The sequence below is a fragment of the Tenrec ecaudatus genome, chromosome 9 (assembly GCF_050624435.1).
Source record: "Tenrec ecaudatus isolate mTenEca1 chromosome 9, mTenEca1.hap1, whole genome shotgun sequence".
In the NCBI taxonomy this organism is placed as follows: domain Eukaryota; kingdom Metazoa; phylum Chordata; class Mammalia; order Afrosoricida; family Tenrecidae; genus Tenrec; species Tenrec ecaudatus.
Genome location: NC_134538.1, coordinates 74,817,904 through 74,839,366, shown reverse-complemented (window position 1 = coordinate 74,839,366; position 21,463 = coordinate 74,817,904). Strand labels below are relative to the sequence as shown.

Here is a 21,463-nt window from a genome sequence, read left to right as displayed (position 1 = left end):
CATCAGTCAATATGTTGCCCAAAGAGTCTTTCATGATTCTTGCTAGAAGGGCCATATGATCTATATGGCAACTATCGCAAGAAACCCGGGTCGGGTAGTGGTTACATGTTGAGCTACTAACCTCAGGCTCAGCAGTTCGAAACCAACAGCCACTCAATGGGAAGAAGAGGAGGCTTTTCTACTTTTGTAAAGAGTGGGAGCCTGAAACCCACAGGGACATTTCTACCCTGTCAAATAGGGTCACTATGAGTTGGAATCGACCGGATGCCAGCGAGTTTTTATTGTGCATATCAACATCACCACTACACCCCCAGACACAACTAGAGGTTTCTAGATGCAGCAGCCTGGTAAGATCTCAAAATCCCAGATTCATTATCTTCAAGTGTCCTGCAGGTAGATGTGAATGACTAAAAGCTATAAATGGCTGTGGCCAACTGAAGACCCTGGCCAGACTGAAGGAGGTGGCTGCTACTCAATTCTGGGCTTGTAGCCAGATCTCCACATTTTTCAAAAAGAAAAGCCAGAGAACAAGGTTTTTTTTTTTTTTATGGGAAATCTCCTGGCTCTTAAATTCTGGCAGACCTTTTAAATTTGGAGACTTTTTGTTTTCCAGAGGGGAAGCAGGCTCAGGGAGAGAGATTAAGTGTCTTGCCCAGGGTCACAGGTCAGTTAGCTAGAGGGCCAGGAGCAGCCCTGAGATCTCTTTATTGTGGGGCTCACGGGAAGGGGCTGCCGGGAGGACTTCCCAGCAGGCTCCATTGCTTTCTAGCCTAAGGCAGCTCTTTGAGGTCAGGTATTGACTGAGGCTTAGGGATTACCAAACTGACTGTGGGTTTGCTGTTATGTATTTTAAAATACAGAATGTAACCTTTTGAATTGTTGCTGAGGGTAAAATCGATCTAAAATATTAATCAGACTGTTTTGGTTGTTATATCTGAAGCTAACATCTACTTTAATAAGAAACTAATAAAAACTTTTAAAATGTTTCTGCATTTTTCAGAGGTACTGAAATGCTTCATTTGGCTGTTTTGCATTCTAGAAAACTTTGTGTCTACTTTGTCTCAGGTAAGAAACAATTTTTTTCTCCTAGTATAGAAACCCTGTCAGAAAATGGACTCCTGAATATTATACAAGAGTGAATATTTTATATTGTTGATTCTGAACACAGATTTCCTTGTTCTGGGATTCCATTTTCCATTCATTCATTCATTTTTTCCAGATCCTCCAGCTATTAATTTTTCTGGGTTTGCTGTTTCAGTGCATGCTTATATTTCTGGTAGAAAGTTCCTTATAACCGCCTTCCATCCAGGGCTGGAGTCCATAATTGCCTATGGCTAATATAGGCCAATTCTGAGGACAATAGGACACTTGAGTCTTAAGAAATGTTCAACTGTAACAAAATCTGTTAGCTGCTAAGTCATCGTGATTTGAACTATATCATCTCTGGCGAACCTCAAGTGGTTTTGTTTTAACCTTCTAATTTCTTGGCCTACGGCTGTCGGAACCAACCCAGTGACACCTAGCATTGGCTCTCTTCACGGAACAAACTTCAGGGCTTTTAGTTTGAGGCCTGATCCCATTTCGTTTGTTAATACAGTTCTCTGGATACAAGCATGGTAGTTAATTGTGGTTTGTTTTTAGCATGTTGACCCTTATTAAATATAAATGGTTACCTTTTTGTTCTGTTTTAGTTATTGGAAAAATGCTCATTTGAAATGGATATGGATATATTTTGGATATGAATGTTAGGGAAAAATTTTTTTATGGGTACAATAACCTTAAGTCTCTATAGAGTGAACTTTTATATAAAAGATATTCCCCTTTGGAGTTTGTGCTCTTAGCTTCTAACAAATCCTGGTGGTGCAGTCGGGTAAATGTAGTACTACTAACCTCAAGGTCAGCTGTTCAAACCCACCAGCTGCTCTGCAGGAGAAAGAAGAGGCTGTCTGCTTCAGAAAATATGTGTATTTAGAGCCTTGTAGATTCTATGTAGGTCCGCGATGAGTCAGAATTGACTTGATGGCAGTGGGTTTGGGGTGAGTTTTAGATTCTAGGCTATAGATTTCTCATACTCATTTTTTTAATTTAGGCCTTCTTTGTATTTTGCTTTTAGCTTTGAGTATCAATTCACATATATTGTCGCTGAATTGGATTTTGTAGGAAGTCTCTTTTCAGGGTAGAGATTTGATAGTTTCCTAAGGCCTGCTTGCTAGCTTGGCCTCGGATCTATGGTGGACAGCATGGGAATACTCACTGAGCGAGGGAACAGATTTCCCCGTCATGCGGAGGCAACTGATGGAGGCTCCTTAGTACTCTCTCGACTGTGTGCCCCTTGCTCCTTTCTCTTCCGTCTCCATCCCCTTTTCCACTATCACTTTCTTTTCCACTCTCTAATGGAGGCCTGATAAAGTGACCCTCCCCATCACTGTTAGCCGTTCCTACTGGTTGTCAGGAGAGACTGGGTCCCTGGAGAAGGGCGTCAGGTTAGGTAGGCCAGCCGGGGAGTGAAGGAAAGGAAGGCCCGCAAGGAGAATGGTTGACACCAGCTGTGACAATGGGCTCAGGCACAGGAACAGTCGTGAGGATGGTGCAGGCCCACGCAGTGCTTTGTTCTGTTGTGCATAAAGTTGCTATGGGTTGGAACCTACACAGCGGCACCTAACAACAACAACAACAACCTTGTTTCATGGTAAAGCCATTGCTCCTCCCAGTGCCAGGGCAAGTATTTAGTGTCCCAGAATAAATGGAGAAGGTATGAGGAAGCCTACTTTATTGCATAGAGCTACTTGTACATCAAGGAGCCCTGGTAGCCTAGTGGGTTACACATTGGGCTGCTTACTACAGGGTCAGCAGCTCGAAACCACCAGCTGCTTCAAAAGAGAAAGATGAGGCTTTTTATGTCCATGAAGAATTCTAGCCTCAGAAACCCACAGGAGCAGTTCTATTTAGCCCTCCGGGGCACCATGAGTCAGAATCCATTGACTGGCAGTGAGGGTGCGTGTGGGTTTCTCCTTCGTTTTTGAACCTAGGCTGTGAACTGCATATGACACTACATGAATTGGATTGCACATGTCTGAACATCGTTTGGAGACTGGGTCCCTTCTCGGGGTTCTCAGCAGGACAGAAGGGGGAGGCAGGCACCCTGGCATTGATAAAGTAGTTTTAACTCTTGGCCTCCATGGGTCCCTCTTGAACTAAGGGCCAGAAAACAGAAGGCTCTAGAGTTCTGCTGGGGCTTGCTGATTGATGTTTGGTTTTTAACAAAGTCTACATAAAGAAATTGGTATGTGTGGTCACTGCTTGTTTTTTATTTATGTTTTATTTTAATAAATTATTTTATTGGGTGCTCTCACAGCTCTTAAAACAATCCATACATCAATTGTATAAAGCACGTTTGCACATATGGTACCATCATCATTTCCAATTTTTTTCTTTCTACTTGAGCCCTTGGTATCAGTTCCTCTTCCCCCCCCTTCCTCTCCCACCTTCCCACCCTTGTGAATCATTGATAATTGATCATTTATTTTTATTTTCATATTTTACACCATCTGTTGCCTCCCTTCCCACACATTTCTGTTGTTCATCCCCCTGGATGGTGGAAATTATGCATCAGTCAATTGGTTCCCCCTTTCTTCCCCCACCTTCCTTCTACCCTCATGGTAACACTACTCTCATTATTGGTCCTCAGGGGTTTATCTGTCCTGGATTCCATGTGTCAAGAGCTCTTATCTGTACCAGTGTACATGCTCTGGTCTAGTCAGATTTGTGACACAGAACTGGAGTCATGATAGTAGGGGGACAGGGAGGAAGCATTAAAGAACTAGAGGACTGTTGTGTGTTTCGTCAGTGCTATACTGCAACCTGGCTGTCTTGTCCCTTCCTTGTGACCCTTCTGTGAGGGGATGTCCAATTGTCTTCAAATTGGCTTTGGGTCTCCATTCTGACCTCCCTCATTCACATCAAAATGGTTGTTTGTTTTTGGGTTTTCTGATGCCTGATACCTGATCCTGTCGACACCTCGTGATCACAGGGGTTGGGATGCTTCTTCCATGTGGGCTTTTTTTTTTTTTTGCTTCCCTGCTAGCTGGCCGATGGGACATTTGTGTCCTCCTTCAAATTAGTGTTGAAAATGAACTCTCTTTGCCATGGTGATTTTATTGCTCTTTGATTCTGATTCATTGAAAGCATTTGCATTCTCTGGGGACTAGGAGTTGTCCAAATTACATTCCCTTCTGCCCCACCTCACTCACTTCTCTCTGTCTCTGATTTCTTCAGCTTCTTATATGAATATTTGTAGGCTGACAATGGGTGTATTTTTCCTGGCGTGGCTTAAATCGAGAAACGGGAAATAAATGTTTTTGTTCTCTTGAATATGTTTCTTGAGGTTCCCGGCTGAACTTTTACCTAGCTTTCATGGTACCAGGCAAAGCCGAGAGATTTTCTAGTTCAAGTGAAACCCCTGCATCAGCAGATGAAAGTCTTGACTGAACTTGACACCCGCCCCCACTGCCCGCTCTCCCAATGCTGGACATTTCCTTTTGTGCACAGGGTGCTTCTAACCAAGACAGGAGTTGAACGACAGGATAGCTTTTAAAGCCCTTCTTTTGCACAGGATAGAGTTCAGCAAACCTTCCTCGTCAGAGGCTGGCCGTATTGCTGACTTCTTTTTGGTGGGTGCAATGTCATCAAGGGCAAGCTTCCCAGCAGGGTTTTGGTGACCTACAGCTCGCCCATCTGCACATGCTCAGCAAAAGAGGGAAAAAAGCATCCCATGGCATCTCAAATTCCTTTCTCCTGCGCTTCACTTTTCGTAAATGGTTACAGATGTACGGTTTAAGCCTTACTGATTATATTCCCTTAAATATGTCCCCCCCCCAAATTATGTACTCCTCAATAAGTATTTACTACGCACTGGACATATTTATAGAATTTTAATGGTTGCCATGCGAGGGACAAAAAGGACAGACTTATAATTTTTTTTTTTCCTATAGCACAATGGATCTTTCAACTAGCTTGGTATTGGCTTTGATTTCATTTAACATCATTAGACCCTTCAGCAGTTACCGAAAATTGCCCTGAAAACTGTTGTCAATGGGGACCTTTGATTTTTCCAGAGAACTTTTTTTGTTTCAATTAGATCTTGTTTAAATAGAGCCAACAGCATAAATGTTTTAATATCCACTTACTCTTTAATCTGTGGAACTTTCTATTAACTGTACTTACATGTGGACTATCATCATCCTCACATCCTGCCTGTGCTCAGTCTGGATACCCAAGGGAAAAAGCCAATATGCACACTTCTGATCGTCTGTTAGCAATGCTTCTGGCAAAACAGCCAGAATTGTGGGTGATCAGAGGCTAACTCTATTCCCAGATAACCTGCTAGGAAGATATTTTGCCTTTTGTTCTCATAGGTAGATTCCCAAGTTGTAGAGTGCCATCAACAGAAAAAATTAAATTCACCAGTACATTTGGAGCTTTGAAAGAACAAAAATGTGACTGTCACTTCACAGCAGATGTGTTTAAATATTGACTGCTGATTGCTCTGCTCACTGACATGGCTTGACCTGTTTTGTTTTAAAAATAATTTTTATTATTCTGAGAGTCTAGAGGGGTTACTCTTGTTTCAAGATACTGGGATGGGGCAGACGGTTAAGTGTTTGGTGATGGTGGTTTGAATCTACCCACAGGTGCCTGGGAAGAAAGGCCTGGTGGTCTATTTCCACAAGATCATAGTCCCCGAGACCCCATGGAGCCCAGTTCTACTCTGAAACACACCCCAGGGGTCTCACCGGGAGTCAGGATTGAATGCATGGCAACAGCATCTTTGTCTCTCTGCTAATTGTCTGCAGGGCCAGCCGAGGAGCCCTGGTGGAGTAGTGACACATTAGGCAGCTATTCTCAATGTCTGCAGTTCAAAACCCCGGAGCTGCTCCTGTGCACTCAGACAGTCTCAGAAGCCCAGGATCTGTTCCGCTCTGTCCTCTAGCGTTGCTGGGAGTCCTCGTCCATGGAAGTCCGCGTGGTTGTGTCTCGAGGACGAGCCAGGTGCCTCGGGTAACTTCTTTGCCTGGCTTTCTAGAGGCTTGACCTCTCCTCGGGTTTATGCTGGGACTTATTTGACACCCCCCCCCCGCCTCCATGTGACTGATTTGGCTGTGATTGCCTCTGTTTCCCTGGATCTCACTGCCTGTAGGATTCAAGGATGCCTTGGTCTCCTCCCACAGCCAGCCAGGTCCGTGTGAGCCTTTCTCTTGGCTTTTAATTCTATTGGTATGTGAAAGCTATTGTTTCCAGTCTCAGGGGCAAAGCACGGAGTAGCAGTGATAGTTCTCAACACACCCTCCCTGTCAGTTTTCCTCTTTCCACCCTCATCTTCCAAACGAGGAAGGGAAGGCAGGCCAGGAGGAGAAAGGCGGGGTGGAGACGGCGTATTGCCGGTGTTGCTTTCTTCTGTCTGTCATCAGCATGCTTTTTACAGGCCTCTCAGCACCAAGTTCTCGCCAAGGTTGTTAAAACAACGAACTGAAGGGCAACCAGCCCCCTGAGTGGGTAGGGCCTGACTCTCAAGACCTGGTTTGCATCCTGTGTCTTTTCCACAGCTCTGTGATTTTGTGGATATTGTTAGTATTATTATTTTATGGACTCAAACAAAACCCAAACTCCTTGTCATTGAGTTGACTCCAGCTTCAGAACCACATGATAGAGCAGAGCAGACCTGCCCCTTTGGGTTTCCGAGACTTTAACTCTTTTTTTAACTTTAACTCTTTTTAGTTAAATAGCTGGTTTACTGGTGTGTGTATGGGGCTTTTCCGGGAAAACCAGAAAACCTGCTAGACAAATGACTTTCACTCTTTATGGGAACAAACAGCCCCATCTTTCTCCCGGGGAGCAGCTGGTGGGTGTGCATTGCAGACTTGGCGGTTAGCAGCTGAATGTGGAGCAGCCCTCGGTGCCACCCACTCGGGATTCTCTATGAACCTAACATTGCTTTCCCTCTCAAAAAGAGAAAGCGATGATTTCAGTTTTTTCCAATCTCAGTGCATGCTGATACATTCTTTGGCCCACCCTAACCACTCACACAATCCGGACTCAAACAAATAAGTGTTTACAGATAAATAGGTGTACACAGACCTAGATATTTAGATTGTTGTAATGATTCAATAGTTTTGTAGTTTGACAGTAATTCCTTATTTGCATGCCATGACTTTTTCCTTTAGCTTTCGCATCTTTAAATGGATGAATGAAAAGCATGCTTCTTTATAGAAAGTGTTGTTTTCCTAAGGCTTTTTCTCTCTATGCCTGTTTTAACCTCAGTACTCTTCCTGATGACTGGAATATAGCTCCAACTTTAATGACTGCAGCAAGCCAGCTTCCAGAGAGTAAGCTGAAAGAGAGAGAGAGAGAGAGAGAGAGAGAGAGACATATCTTATAGACAAAGAATCTTTTCTCATTTGGAAAGAACTAGAAAGTGATTGTAACCCATAGGGTTTATGTAAAACAGTTATTATTTTTCTTTGTTTTGAATGATTCTTCTTGGTAAACTATTTATTTGCTGAGGAAAACTTAAGGGATCTCTCCATTAAATTAAAATATAATATGCTAGGAGCTTGAGTATTTTGAGAGTTGGGGCAGGAAGTTAAATCGTAGCAAAGTGTGAAAACTTTTCTCCTAAGACGCATCGATTTCTTGGCTTTATTAGTATTTACAAGTGCAAGGGATTTGACTCCATTTATTTTAGCACTGGAGTTGGAGGGTTTTGTTGGTATTCAGATAATTAAGCTTAACTCAGACATAATCTATTTTACAAAAATAGATAACCAAGTGTCACTAGGGCAGTGTTTCATGGAATGGTGTAATCCAGCCCAGGCCTATTCTGTGCTTGCCTCGCCAGCATGCTGTCATCAGTATGCGGATTGTTCGTCTATGTAACGTCTTAGCGCTTTGACAATTTACATTTCAGTAAAATGGAATTACTCGGAATCGGGATAGAGGGGGAGAAGAAATTTATGTCTTATAATGTAAACATACACAACTTCCCTTAACCCCCCTTTTTATTCCCTCAGGCACCATGGGTAATGTGGAACATGGGAACCAATATCAGATCAAATTGATGTATGAGCATAATCTTCAGAGGACAGCCTGCAACATGACTTACGGTTCATTTGGTGGTGTAAAAGGTAATTTGTGTTTAATCACGAGGGTGCTGTCGCAGAGTTCAAACATTCGGCCCTATGCAAGTGAGCGACTGTGGTGTGCATGGCAGAGTTCAAGGAGACACCTGGGCATAGACCCCTGGGCATAGACGAGGAGCCTTGGGGGTGTTCTGCATGGAGCCACCGGCTGCTCTGCCACTTCCTGCGCTCGTCAAGTCCGACAGCTGGGAAACCCCCAGGTGTGGTGCCCCCTGTTCTTCAGAGCTGGAATCCACTCCGTGGCAGTGTCGCTGGTTGGTTTCCTGGTTTTAGTATCGAAGTCCCCTAGCAAAATAATGAGGCTAAGAGAGAAAGCTTCAGGTAGCGAATGGGGGTCAAACACACAGGGGTAGAAGAGGCAGGATGGAGGGACGCATGGAAACCTGGAAATGGCCAACCAGAGTAAGGCACGGGCAGTGTGCTATTGGCCTGAGGGAATCGCAACTAATGCTACCAAACAAAATGTCACATCAATTGTTGAACGGAAAACTGATTTTTCTCTGTAAACCTTCACTTCTCAAAAACACCCCAATCCACTCCCTCAAGTTGATTGGATCGCAGTGGCCCCAGGGCAGGGTTTCCACAAGTCAGACTGGTTATGGGGGTGGGCAGCCCGGCCTGCTCCTGTGCAGGAGCTGCTGAGGTTGAGCGACTAGCCTCATGGGTAGCCGCCGGATGCTTCACCACCCCACCCACAGAAACCCCAGCCAAAAAGAGAGAAAGTGGTTGCATTTGATTCGGACATCAAGCTTGTCAGAGTGGAGGGGCAGGAAAAAGAGGAAGGCCCTTGACACTGTGAGTGCGCCGGTGGCCTCGAACACAATGACCATTGTGAGGATGGCGCCGGACCGGGCAGTGTTTTGTCCTGTTGTGCATAGTGTCACCGAGAGTTGGAACGGACTCAATGCACCTAGCAACAACAACAGCAAGCAACAACAACAGCAACCAGCACCTGGATACAGTCTAGAGATTTATTTCTGAAACTGCCTTTTCTCCAACTGCGCTCTTTCATACATGGTTGTGGTGATGATTTGTGGTTGTTTTCTTGTGGTGGAACTGTGGGATGATCCCTTGTAGTGGATGAAGGAATTGAACTTACTGTTGACAGCAACTCTCTGGTGTCTGCTACAGGCAAGGTGCGGTGCACCCTGCTCTCTGGAAACTACCACATAAGGGCTACTGCACACGGCTTTGTAGGTTGTTTCTGTACAGGGTGCCTGGTGGAGGCGGCAGGAGGGTTGAAATTCACTCTTCTAGTGAATTTGTCAAGTCATGTGCGCTGGCCTGTGATAAATCCGCCCAGAAGGAAGAAACTCTTCCTAAATCTTACCAAGTCCCTCCCTTACTGAGGACTGGGTCAGTGGCTTCCACTCTGGGGGTACATTTTTTAATTAGCATGAGCGCGACCTGTTGCATGCCCACCGTGCTCGCAAAGCTTTCAAAATTACTAGTATTTGGTATTTTCTTTCTTTCTTTTTTTTTTTGATTCTTGTATTTGGTATTTTCCGTGTCTGCTGTTGGGATTGGTGTGGAACTATTTTTCTTTTGTGCTCATTAACTCTCACTGCACCATGATGGAGTGGTGGAGGGCTAGTGGTGCTGAGTCGAGGACAGGAAGCCAGGTGGTGATTGGTACCTCTGTGATGTTGTCTACGGGTTGTGTGCATGTGTGCAACCAGCAGAAACTGTAAAATACTATTGTAACTCTTTGGGGCTCACACTCTTTTGAGTTTCTTATTCAACATTTTCTTTAAAATGCAGTCTTCCTATATGAAGAACTTTCTTTAGTGAAATGAGGAAGAGCCTGCGTTTGGAAGTACCCTTCATCTATGTAAACTCAAGTGTTTTTGTCCACAGAGGTAAAGGCAACTCGTAGAAAAGTTTGGGCAAACAAATTAGCCCGTGGACACCTCTTTTTGGGTGGTGGTGTATAAAGAACGTTTGTTATCACTAAGATTATGCAATACTATTTGGCTGTCTTGCAGAATTGCTTCCTCTGAGTCGCAGGGCCGCGAGAGATGGCTCGAGTTAGATGGAGACAGGAGAGAAAGCGCTACGATTTAGATGAGAGGCTAATTTCTGCCAGTAAAGTGTCTCCCCTAATCCTTTGCTTTTATAACTGAACTTCACCATTAAAAAGAATATCTGACATTGTTGGAGAAACCAGATCTCCTTAATCAAACAAATTTCCCCCCTAGTTTTCTTTCTACTACCAAATCTCCCAAAGTCAAATGACCAAATTATGTAGATAAACCCCACCAAAATTATGACTTGAGAAAAAAGCGTGTTGGCTTAACGAGGGTAAGCTAAGTAGCATCAAGACAGCTCTGCTGTATACCAAATTTTATCTGCTTTAAATGGAATTATATATTTCATAAAGTCCTGATGACCCAATCAAAAAACAGAAGGTCTTTGTTTCTATGGGACATTTTTGCTGGATGTTATAAAGGTCTTCCAAAGTACTCACAGTTGTTAATAGCTTATAAAAGAAAGGCAATTTTGTACCTACTTCCTATCTTTCTTTCTGTAGCTCTTAAATGATGGTTTTCTATTTAAACACATAACTTCTGGAAACACTTGGGACCATTCTGACGTGTTTTACTTTCCGGTGGTTAAGGTTGTGTAGTTTTTCTGTACACGGTGCCTGGTTGAGGTGGTCGGGGGGGCTGGAATCCAGTCCCTCTGTCAGATGAGTCAGTCATTCCATGAGTTTGGAACAATTATATCGTTGCCACTGAGGTATCTGTGAGAACACATGACAAAGTAGGAGGTGGTCTAGTAGAAAAACTTAGCCACGTTGTTAGGAGAGAATGCTAATGGGTACAAGAGTTCTTTGTAGGATGATGAAAGTGTTCTAAAATTAGATCATCGTGACTGTTGTACAACTTTATAAATAGGAGGGGTTTCAAGATGTTTGTGGAACATTCCATTATTGTCTAATTCCCTTTTCCCATGGACTTTTTGAAGTGCTGTCAGTTCCTAAAATGATCGAGTTGTATATTTCAGAGGGAAAGATATTATGGTCAGAGTACCTTCTAGCTGAGTTAAAGCTGTTAACTAAATTAGTCATGTGATACAACCCACATAAGCTGGCAAGGCAACAGCTCAGGCTGTACTATTTATCATACCTTGCTTATGACTGGGTGGAAAGCTGTGCCACTCGTGTAAGGCAGAGTGGCAGGTCGCAGCTTGGTAAATACGTTTGGATATCATCACAGTACTTAGAGAAATGCGTATTAGGAAATGCTCCAAGTTATGTGAAGCCGAGTTGCATTCCACTTTATTGCTTTTGCAAGAACATAGAATATATGTTTACTTGTAATATACAAAACTGAGAAGTGATCTGAGTAATGGAACTGATTAAATTAGCTTTGATGCATTTATTCTGTGGATTATTATGAAGTTATTAAAATGAAGCTTTGTTGGTTGAAATGAACATATTTTTACATATATCTTTGTCCATGTTTCTGATTATTTTCTTAGTGTAGAATCTAGAAGTGGTATTATTCCCCAATATGAAAGCTGCCTCACCCCAGGTTACACAGTCAAGGTTTTGTAAAGTGGAAGCCAACTCAAGACCTTAACCTCTTAAAGGAAAGTTCCTTTTTCAGCTCCCCGAGTCTACTTCGTGTCTTTCTGATGTCTTGGTCTTTTAGTTTGAAATGTCGAGTTGATCTGAACTTAAAATGGAAAACTTAGAAATCCTTGTCTTTAGCTTGCACTGAATTTACAATGCCTTCTTATAGAATTATTAAGTCCAATTATAAGGTCTGTAATTCTCAAGAAAGAAAGTAGGAAAAAAGAAAATTTGACACAATTTCTTTTTTAATCCTTTTATTAGGGGCTCATGCAACTCTTATCACAATCCATACTTACATCAATTGTGTAAAACACGTTTGTACATTCATTGCCCTCATTATTCTCAAAACATTTGTTCTCCACTTAAGCCCCTGGCATCAGTTCCTCATTTTTTCTCCTCCCTCCCAGCTCCCCCTCCGTCATGAACCCTTGATAATTTACAGATTATTATTTTTTCATATCTTGTCCTGTCCGACGTCTCCCTTACCCACTTTTCTGTTGACACCATTTCTAACAAAGGTGTTTAAAATGCAGAAAGGCCATGGGATATTTGTATGTGCAACTGAACGAATTGCCACTAGATGGCAGCCCTCCACAATCTTAGACCTGAGTACCACTAAGGGACCTGATTACAGCAAAGAGGTCAGCCATGCACTGCCAGGGAGCTGATTCTGACCCATAGTGACCCCGAAGGACAGAATAGAAGTGCCCCCTTTGGACTTCTGAGACGTTAACTGTTCAAAGTTGGAAAGCCTCGTTTACTCCCGCATAGCATCTGGTGGTTTCAAATTGCCGACTTTGTGGGTTTTTAACAGTCCACCTTGTAATCCACATTTTTTAAAGAAATAAGTGTGCCTTTTCTTTATGTTGAACTTAGAACACTGCCCTGTGCAGAGTAAATCACTAAGTAAACATCAGAGGAACAGAGTTTTAAAAAAAAGAATTATCTAGTTGTCATCGCTAGTGGTTACATGTTGGGCTGCTAACTGAAAGGTCAGCAGTTTGAAACCACCAGCTGCTCCTCAGGTGACAGCTGCGACACTCCTGAAAAGAGTGACAGCCTTGGAAACCCACATGGGCCGTTTTACCCTGTCCTATAGGGTTGCTATGAGTTGGCAGTGAGTGAGATTGAGTGAGCCTTTCATAAGATATAATATTGAAGTGCTTTCTAGCTCTGTGTCTCAAACTTTAATTGACATCTGAATCACCAGGGATCATGTACAAAGGCAGGGCTAGTAAGCTTGGGTTTGGGCCTGAGGTTCTGAATTTCGGACAGCCGTCCTGGTGATGCCAAGTAGGCTAGGTCTTGAGGTATGCTGCGCCTCAGTGTGTGCTGCCCTCCTCCTGCCCGGTCCTGTGCTCTAACCCCTTCACTGATTGGGTCACTTGCTACAGGCAGCTCTCTCAAATAGTGCGGGTGGTGGGTCTATCCTAGGTTCTCTGCTTCCAGAAGAAGCTTGTGTTGTAAACCATACCCAGCTGCCTCCCTCTCTGGTGTGTGATTGAATATGCCTCCTTGCTGATTCACTAAATTAAATTTTCTGATAGGAAAAAGGTAAAATGGAATGAAATGCTGCTTCGTTCTGCACCATCCCCTTAGTCGGCTACAGATAGCACCTTAATTTCCACACTATCGACAAGTCAGTGTTTACAAAATTTAATGAGTGTCATAAGCATGACCAATTAAGTTGCAATTTGGAAATACACTAAATCAGTCTTGAATTGATATAAAAATGTTAGTGCTATTGGTGGAGTTTCTCTAGTTTGGTAATTTGAACCCTACTTGTTTTTGTAAAAAGGAATGAATGATATTTCTGCCAGAATTTCCTCTGCTTTATTTGTGCGTTACTACAATTTCCAATGGTTGTTGACATGGTATTTTACCCAGTTAAGATAAGCTTGCCATTTCAAAACAGTATTCACAAAAGGCCAGCTGATGGGCAGACAGTGGTGGAGTGAAAAATGAATGTTAACATTTTAAGGTCAACAAATGCATTCAATTAGCTTTGTAAAATAAGATAATTTATGTGATCTGTTTAGCATATCTGGCTACTGTAAAAAATTTGAGTTAGACTTTTCTTTATTCAGAATCTCTCGTTATATCTATAGTCACCCAAAATGTGCACTATAGGCCTGTGACAGGGTGATGGACCTTTTAATGAGAACCTTCTAATGAGCCTCTTGCAAGTATGTGGTAGGGACCTTGGAAATTGGTTGGAAGTTCATAGGGACTTTCAGGAAGTGAGGCAAGCCTGGTCTGTTAGTCATCCCTAGTAATATCTGTCTTTCCATCCATCCATTCACCGTTCCATCCTAGATTTACTGCATATCTTTTGAGGGCCCATGCACCAAGCTAGTGTCTTGGCACAGAAAATGGATCAAAGACCATTTAATGTTTTCCAGCAGCTTACATTGGAGGGGAGTGCTAAAGGCCAAGGTCTAACTATACTATAATGAGGTAAGTCTTAATAGAGATGGATGTGTACAAAGCTCTCCTGGTGCTCTGAGGATAGAGCAACTCCCTGCAGGGTGTTTGGGTTTGTGTGTGTGGAAGTGGGAGAGTATGTTGTCATTATTGTTATTATTTAATTCCAGAACTTCATCTCTGTGAACGTTAATATGGAAACCACTAATCCCAGTTTCCTGTAATTGAGTTCTGTTGAGATTATTTTTCAGACTTTGGAGCACTTTTATTATGACTTTGCTGTAAAAAAGCCTTGGCAGTTTTAGCCTGCCAAATGGACTTTCTTAGAGCCCCCAGGAAGGCAAAATTATCTCCTTTAGAGATGAGTTGATTTCCCACGGAAAGGAAGTAGTGCTCCTCAGCAGTAGGGCTATCTTAAGAACTATTAATGTAGAGGTAGAGAGAGGAAGAGGAACTGACACAAGAGATTAAGGAAGGCAGATGGAGAGACAGGATGGCGTGATGTCATGGGAGGGGAGGGAAAATAAAATCTCTCAAGAGGGAGGGAAGTAGTCAGGAGTGACAGAAGTTAAGCAGCTGGAGTGCTGAACAGAAAATACGGGATCAGCCATTGGGAACCATAGGTAATGATACGGAGAGTAGTTTTAACAGAAGGGCAAGAGCATTAGTTAAGTTGGCCTGGAGCTCGGAATCCATAAAGAGGAAATGGAAATCCCGAAGAAAGCTGTTTTATGAGGAGGCTTGGCTATGAGGAGTAGAAGAAAGATAAGGCCACAGCTGGAGGGGAAAGGCATTTGGACATCAGATAAGATCTTGGTCTGATGAACAAAATGCCCTCTATAAAGATTTTTTTTAAGAAAGTCGAATGCATTGTTGGCATCCAGGCTGCTTAAGTTTCAAAGATCAGATTGTTATGGGAAATGTGCCTTGGCTTTGGCTCTGGTGTTCTGCCCTCTTCCAACCACGTTTTGCCCATTGGGTGCCTCTAGTGCACCTCGGGATGAGGACCCCTTTTACCCATCATGCTTTCTCACCCCTGGGAACCTCCAGGTGGAAGTGGTGGTGTCGTTCATTCAGTGTTACTTGCTGACTGCTACCTCCCAATTCTTACTGTGGGTGAGGACCCTGCTCATCCTCTCTCTGCCCCATTCCACACCCATATGTGCTCCCCTTTCTTTCTCTCTACCCTGGCACTCTTGCTTGTTCTGCTCCGGCCTGCCCAAGATCTGATTTTGGCCCTCTGTTGCCTCGTGCCTTCTGTACTGGGACTGGGAAGTAGAGGATGAGTGGGAGAAGGGATCCTGTGGCTGGGCCATTGCATGGCCCACTTTTCACTGGGCCCTTTGGTGTCTCATTCAGGGAGTCCATGGGGAGGGCCTTGGTACAGCCCTGCATAGGACCTGGTCTATTGGGTCTGTATAGAAGATTTTTACAAAGTTGTTGTAAGTGTGCAATGTTGGATAATGAGATAGGTGGTAAATGAGGAACAGGTGTATTTAAAAAATATGCTCTTTGAGTGATGATATATAATTTTGTTCCTTAATCTTTTATTTCTCATCACATGCTTTGTGTTTTATAGTCATGCCGAGTCACTTCCTTCTTTATGTAATGAATTTGTGGCTTATGGATAAATAGGCTCCTTATATACTTTATTACAGATTGTCACCACCCTCTGAGTCATCTTTCAGTGTGCACCCTTCGCATTTCTTACTTCTCTACTTGAATTTTTCAAATGAATGTTCTTGATCCTAAATATTTATTTACACCTTGCATTTTCCTGGAAATAGATAACTTTAAGATTGAAAGAAATGTCACCATACAAAACTCAAACTTTCCAACATCTACCTCAGTCATCATTCTGCTTTCCCGTGGGAAGTTGGCTGTGCCGCTGGAATTCGCTAGCTTTGCCTTTGGTACTGCCAGGAATTCTTTTGCTTGCAGTTGACAGTTGGCTGCAGTAAGAACAGAAAAGGTGTCATTAGGTTCTCTAGTGTGATCAGTTCTTGGTGCTTTGTTCTTCTCCCTTGCTTCAGTTTCTTTAGACAGGTACATGATGGCCTTAGCAGCTCCAAATCGTACTTTTCCGAGTCTCGTCCATGTGAAAGAATGCCCGTTTTCCTCCCAGGAGAGCCAGCAAGGCTCTTGCCAAGTTTTTGCCTCTGATTGGGCCATTTCTGAACCAATTGTGTCATGAATGGAGTTAGATTAAGGTTGGGCCTTAATTACCCGGAGACGATTCCAGAGGCATGCCAGGGAGCAGTTACCACAGGCCGCCCAGCCCTTGTTTGCCAGTATGTCCTTCTGTGGTGACTCTCGTGTTGCTGTGAAGCTGGAAACTATAGAACTGGCATTTCAAATACTAGGAGAGTTACCCAAGGTGAACAGGTTTCAGCAGAGCTTCCAGACTAAGAACAGGCTAAAAAGAGGAAATAGGCTGAGGAATCAGCCACTGAAAAATTTATAAATAGCAGTGGAACATTGTCAATACTGACCACCTCATGAATTGCAGCAGAACCTTGTCTGGTATCCTTGCTGAAGAGGATGAGCTCCTCAGGTGGGAAGGCATTAAATTAAAATATGTCTGAGATATTCATAATAAGATCAGCGGTTCTCAACCTTGGGTTGCGACCCCTTTGGGGTCATCCGATTCATAACAGTAGCAAAATTATAGTTATGAAGTAGCAACGAAAATAATTTGATGGTTGGGGGTCACCACCACATGAGGAACTGTATTAAAGGGTTGCGGCATCAGGAAGGTGGAGAACCACTGCCTTAGATGGAGTAAAGCTTTTGGGATCTTCATTTGTGGATGAAACACAACTCAAAATAACAACAACAACAACAACAAAACCCGCTGTAAATATCTAGCTATTCATAAGTGGGATTTGTATGTAGCAGTGGAACATTATCAGATATTCACCACCTCCTACCAGAAGGTTGTCTGGTATCGTGCCTGAAGATGAGCCTCATAAACAAACTATGAATCCAGGGAAAATAAAATGGACATTATCAGAAATGAAATGGAACACATAAAACTCGATGCCCTAATAAAGCATTAGTGAGTGGAAATGGGTTGGTATTGGCAATTTTGAATCAGACAATCATACAATTTACTATGCTGGGTATGGCAAATTGAAGAGGAAGGTGTCACATTCGTCGTCAAACTGGACGTTTCAAGAGCTACCTGGACTCTAGTGCTATCTGTGATAGGCTGATATCTATGCACATTCAAGGAGATCTGGCCAATAGAGCTGTTGTTCAGAGTTATCCACCAACCACTCAAGCTAGTGAAGAAGAAACGGAGGACTTCCACCAACTTCTTCGGTCTGAGATTGATGAAGCATGCAGTAGAAATGCACTGATAGTTATTGGCAATTGGAGTGTGAAAGTTGGAAGCAAAGAAGAAGGAATCGTAGCTGGAAAATAAGGCCTTCATGTAGAAACGAAGCTAGAGATAGCACGCTAGACCTTTGCAAAACCAACAATTTCTGTATTCTTTACTGCCTATACCTTTTTTCTTTTTAAAAATAATTTTATTGGGGGCTCATACAATTCTTATCACAATCCATACATAGATCAGTTGTGGTAAAGCACACCCAAACATTCGTTGCCCTCATCATTCTCAAAACACTTGCTCTCCACTTAAGCCCCTTGCATCAATTCCTCATAACCCCCCCTCCTTTCCCCTCCCCCTTAGCCCCTCCCTCATTAATCCTTGATAATTTATAAATTATTATTTTGTCATATCTTACACTGTCCGACGTCTCCCTTCACCAACTTTTCGGTTGCCCATCCCCCAGGTAGGAGATTATAATATAGATCCCTGTAATTGGTTCCGCGTTTCCACCCCACCCTCCCTCTACCTTCCCGGTATCGCCACTCTCACCACTGGTCCTGAAACCTTTTTTCAGTAGCATAAATAGTGACTATAAATGTGAACCTCTCCTGATGAAATACACAGAAATCCGTTTGACTACCTCTCATGGGGAGAAGCTCAATATTAGCCATTACAACCAGGCTAGAGGCTCAGTGTGGAACAGACCACCAATTGCCCGCATGTGTCAGTTCAGGTTGACACTGAAGAAAAAGAAAACAAGTCCATGAGAGCCAAACTATGACCTTGAGTATATCTGACCAGCATTTCAAAAACATAAGAATAGGTTTGACTAATTGGACACTAATGACAGGAGATCCAGTGAGCTTGGGATGACTTCAAGAACATCATTCACGAAGAAAGCGGAAGGTCATTAACAAGACTGGAAAGAAGAAAAGGTCAAAATGGATCTCAGGAGACACATTGAAATTTGCCCTTGATAATAAGGTAGCTAAAGCACATGGAAGAAATGACCACGTAAAAGAGCTGAACAGAAAATATCAAAGACAGCTTGAGAAGACAAAACAGAGTATTATGATGAAATGTGCAAAGACCTAGAGTTAGAAAACCAAAATGGAAGAATAAACTCAGCATATCTTAAGCTGAAAGAACTGAAGAAAAATATTCAAGTCTTGAGTTGCAATATTAAAAGATTTTATTGGTACAATACTGAGCAATGAAAGAAGTCAAAAGAAGATGGAAGGAAATACAGAGTCACTACCAAAAAGGAACTCGTCGATGGTTTACCATTTCACCAGGGAGAATATGATTTAAGAACTGGTGATATGGAAAGCTGTCCAAGCTGTACTGAAGGCGTTAGCTAAAAACAAGGTTCCAGGAAACAATGGAATACAACCAGAAATGTTTCAACTAGTTGAAGAAACACTGGGAGCCCTCCCTCACCTATGCCAAGATATTTGGAAGACAGCTCCCTGCCTAACTAACTGGAAGCGATCCAGTTTTTTAAAAAAAAAACATTTTATTAGGGGTTCATACAAACTCTTATCACAATCCATACATATACATACATTAATTGTATAAAGCACATCCGTACATTCTTTGCCCTAATCATTCTCAAAGCATTTGCTCTCCACTTAAGCCCTTTGCATCAGGTCCTCTTTTTTTTTTTCCCCCCATGATCCAGGTTTGTACCCATTCCTAAGAAAGGTGACTCAACAGAAGGTGATATCATATGCAAATGACATTTGGTTGAAGTCCATTCACATCAGTTGCAGTGATCCACTGACAGGGAGCTGCCGGAAATTCGGGCTGGATTCAGAAAAGCACTTCTAGTAAGGATTATCATTGCTGTCCTCAGGCGGCTCTTGACTGAAAGTAGAGAATACCAGAAAAAATGTTTGTGTTTCATTGACCCTGCAAAGACATTCGCCTGTGTGGATCCTAAGCAATTATTGATGGCCTTGATATCATAAACTGTGGTTCGCATTCAGAACAGTGGGAATTCCAGAACACTCCACAGTATGCTGAGCAAATAATCCGAGAAGCTGGACTATATAAGCATGAACATGGCATCAAGATCGGAGGAAGGTTATCGATAGTTTGTGATGTGCAGGTGACCCAACCTTGCCTGGGGAAACTGAGGAGTACTCGAAGCACTTGCTGACAGACATCAAGGATTGTGTGCCGCCTTCAGTATGGATTGCGACCCCATGTAATGAAAAGCCCGATCCGTGTCAGGCATTCGCATGTTTCAGTGCCATCGATGACGTTCTTCTAGTCGGGCAAGCGGTCTCTCTCTTTTTTGGGAGATGAAGTTGCCCCTCCCACCTTAACTCCCTGCCCTCTCAGCTATTCTACTCTTTTTAGTTTCAATCTATATAACTATATAAAGCACTGTGGAAATATTCCCTTTTCTTTTAGTTCCATTTCTCCAGGAACTTTTTGAAGGTTCTTGTATAGTTCTTGAACTAAACTGCTGTTTGGTTTTAAGTAGACTTCAGGGGATAATCCCCCCCCGACTTTTGTATGATATTTGTATGATAATTTACATATCACACAATTCAGAAGCTCAATCACTCAGTCATATCAAGGAGAATAGTACAATCATTACTACATCAATCTTAGAACATCTCCCCTCCCCATGGTTAAATTGCCTTTTTTTAAATGCCATTTTATTGAGGGCTCGCTCTTACAGCTCTTGTGACAATCCATACATCAATAGATTGCCTGTAAAATGTGCGATCACAATCAGTTCTGGTGCTCCCTCCTTTCTCCCGCCTTCATTATTTACTCTCCAAACCCCTTCCCTCACTATCAGCCACCCTGCACCCCTGCATTCCCTTTAACCCCTTCTGTCAGTTATTATCATTATACACCCACTCCTTCTGCACTTCACAGCTGGGGAAAGCAACAGAAACCATCCGGGGACAATCTTCATGTCCGGTTTACAGATGATCACAGGGTTCATTTCGAGGGTCATCCTGCCTCATGGCTCCAGAAAGTTTGCAATTCATGAAAACTAGAAATTCTCTGCCTCATTTTCCCCTTTTGATCAAAATTCTTCTATAGAATCTTTCATCAAAATGTTCCACAATGGTAGCTGGGCCCCATCCAGTCTTGGTTGCAGCTGTTTATGGAGACATTTGGGGACACCTATATCATCCTCAAGTTCCTTCTTCCACTGTTGTTCCAGGTGAATAGAGTCCCATTATTGTGCAGCTTGGGAGGCCATTTGCAAGCATTGAAGCCACCAGGAGCTGTGCATTGAACTGGGAGATGGAACAGAAGCATTAAACATTATTAAATCAATTAATTGGGTGTCTCATGAAACTGTGGCCCTAAACTTTTATACTAAGGAACCAAATCCCATGGTGTTTGGTTGTATATAAGCAACCCCAGCAACTGCTTTTCCAAGATTATAATCTTTATAGGAATAGATTGCCAAATCTTTCTTCCTAGCAGCAACTGGTGGGTTTGAACTGCTGACCTTGTGATTAGCTGCCCAAACCCAAACCACAGTGTCGCCAAGGAGACACATCCACACCCCTGAGGAGTCCTGCTGGTGGCAGCGCCTGTAGTAACCCCATGGAGCAGTCCCACCCTGTTATATAGGGTTGGTATGAGTTAGAATTTACTTGATGACAATGATGTTTGTGTATGAAGGGGCCGTGGTATAAGAAATGAAAAGATAATGAAAATTTTCTGTGAACTCTTTGGAGCTCCTTTGCGTACAAAGCTTTAGCTTCATACATTCCTCTTCAAATCAATTCTTATTTATATATGACTGCGTATATCTCTGTATTAAAATCTTGATTATCTATATTTATATGTTCTACAGCTTCCCGCATCACCTTGCTCTGGGCTTGTTTTGTTTGATTCATATTATTTTTGATTGTTCAATAATGTTCACAGAAGGTCTGTTCCAATTTT

The 21,463-nt window shown here is 42.8% G+C and overlaps 1 protein-coding gene and 1 pseudogene across 2 annotated transcripts in view; one reads left to right on the top strand and one right to left on the bottom strand.

The window, feature by feature from the left end:
• The window catches only part of BBS9 (Bardet-Biedl syndrome 9), a 572,961-nt gene that overhangs the window by 25,498 nt on the left and 526,000 nt on the right, over positions 1-21,463 (top strand). For both annotated transcript variants that reach the window (XM_075558202.1, XM_075558200.1), the window contains exons 4-5: positions 1,001-1,065; positions 8,067-8,180. In XM_075558202.1, coding sequence (XP_075414317.1) covers positions 1,001-1,065; positions 8,067-8,180 — 179 coding nt within the window. The remainder of the gene's footprint in view (positions 1-1,000; positions 1,066-8,066; positions 8,181-21,463) is intronic.
• On the bottom strand, positions 6,803-6,856 carry LOC142457537 (U7 small nuclear RNA; annotated as a pseudogene).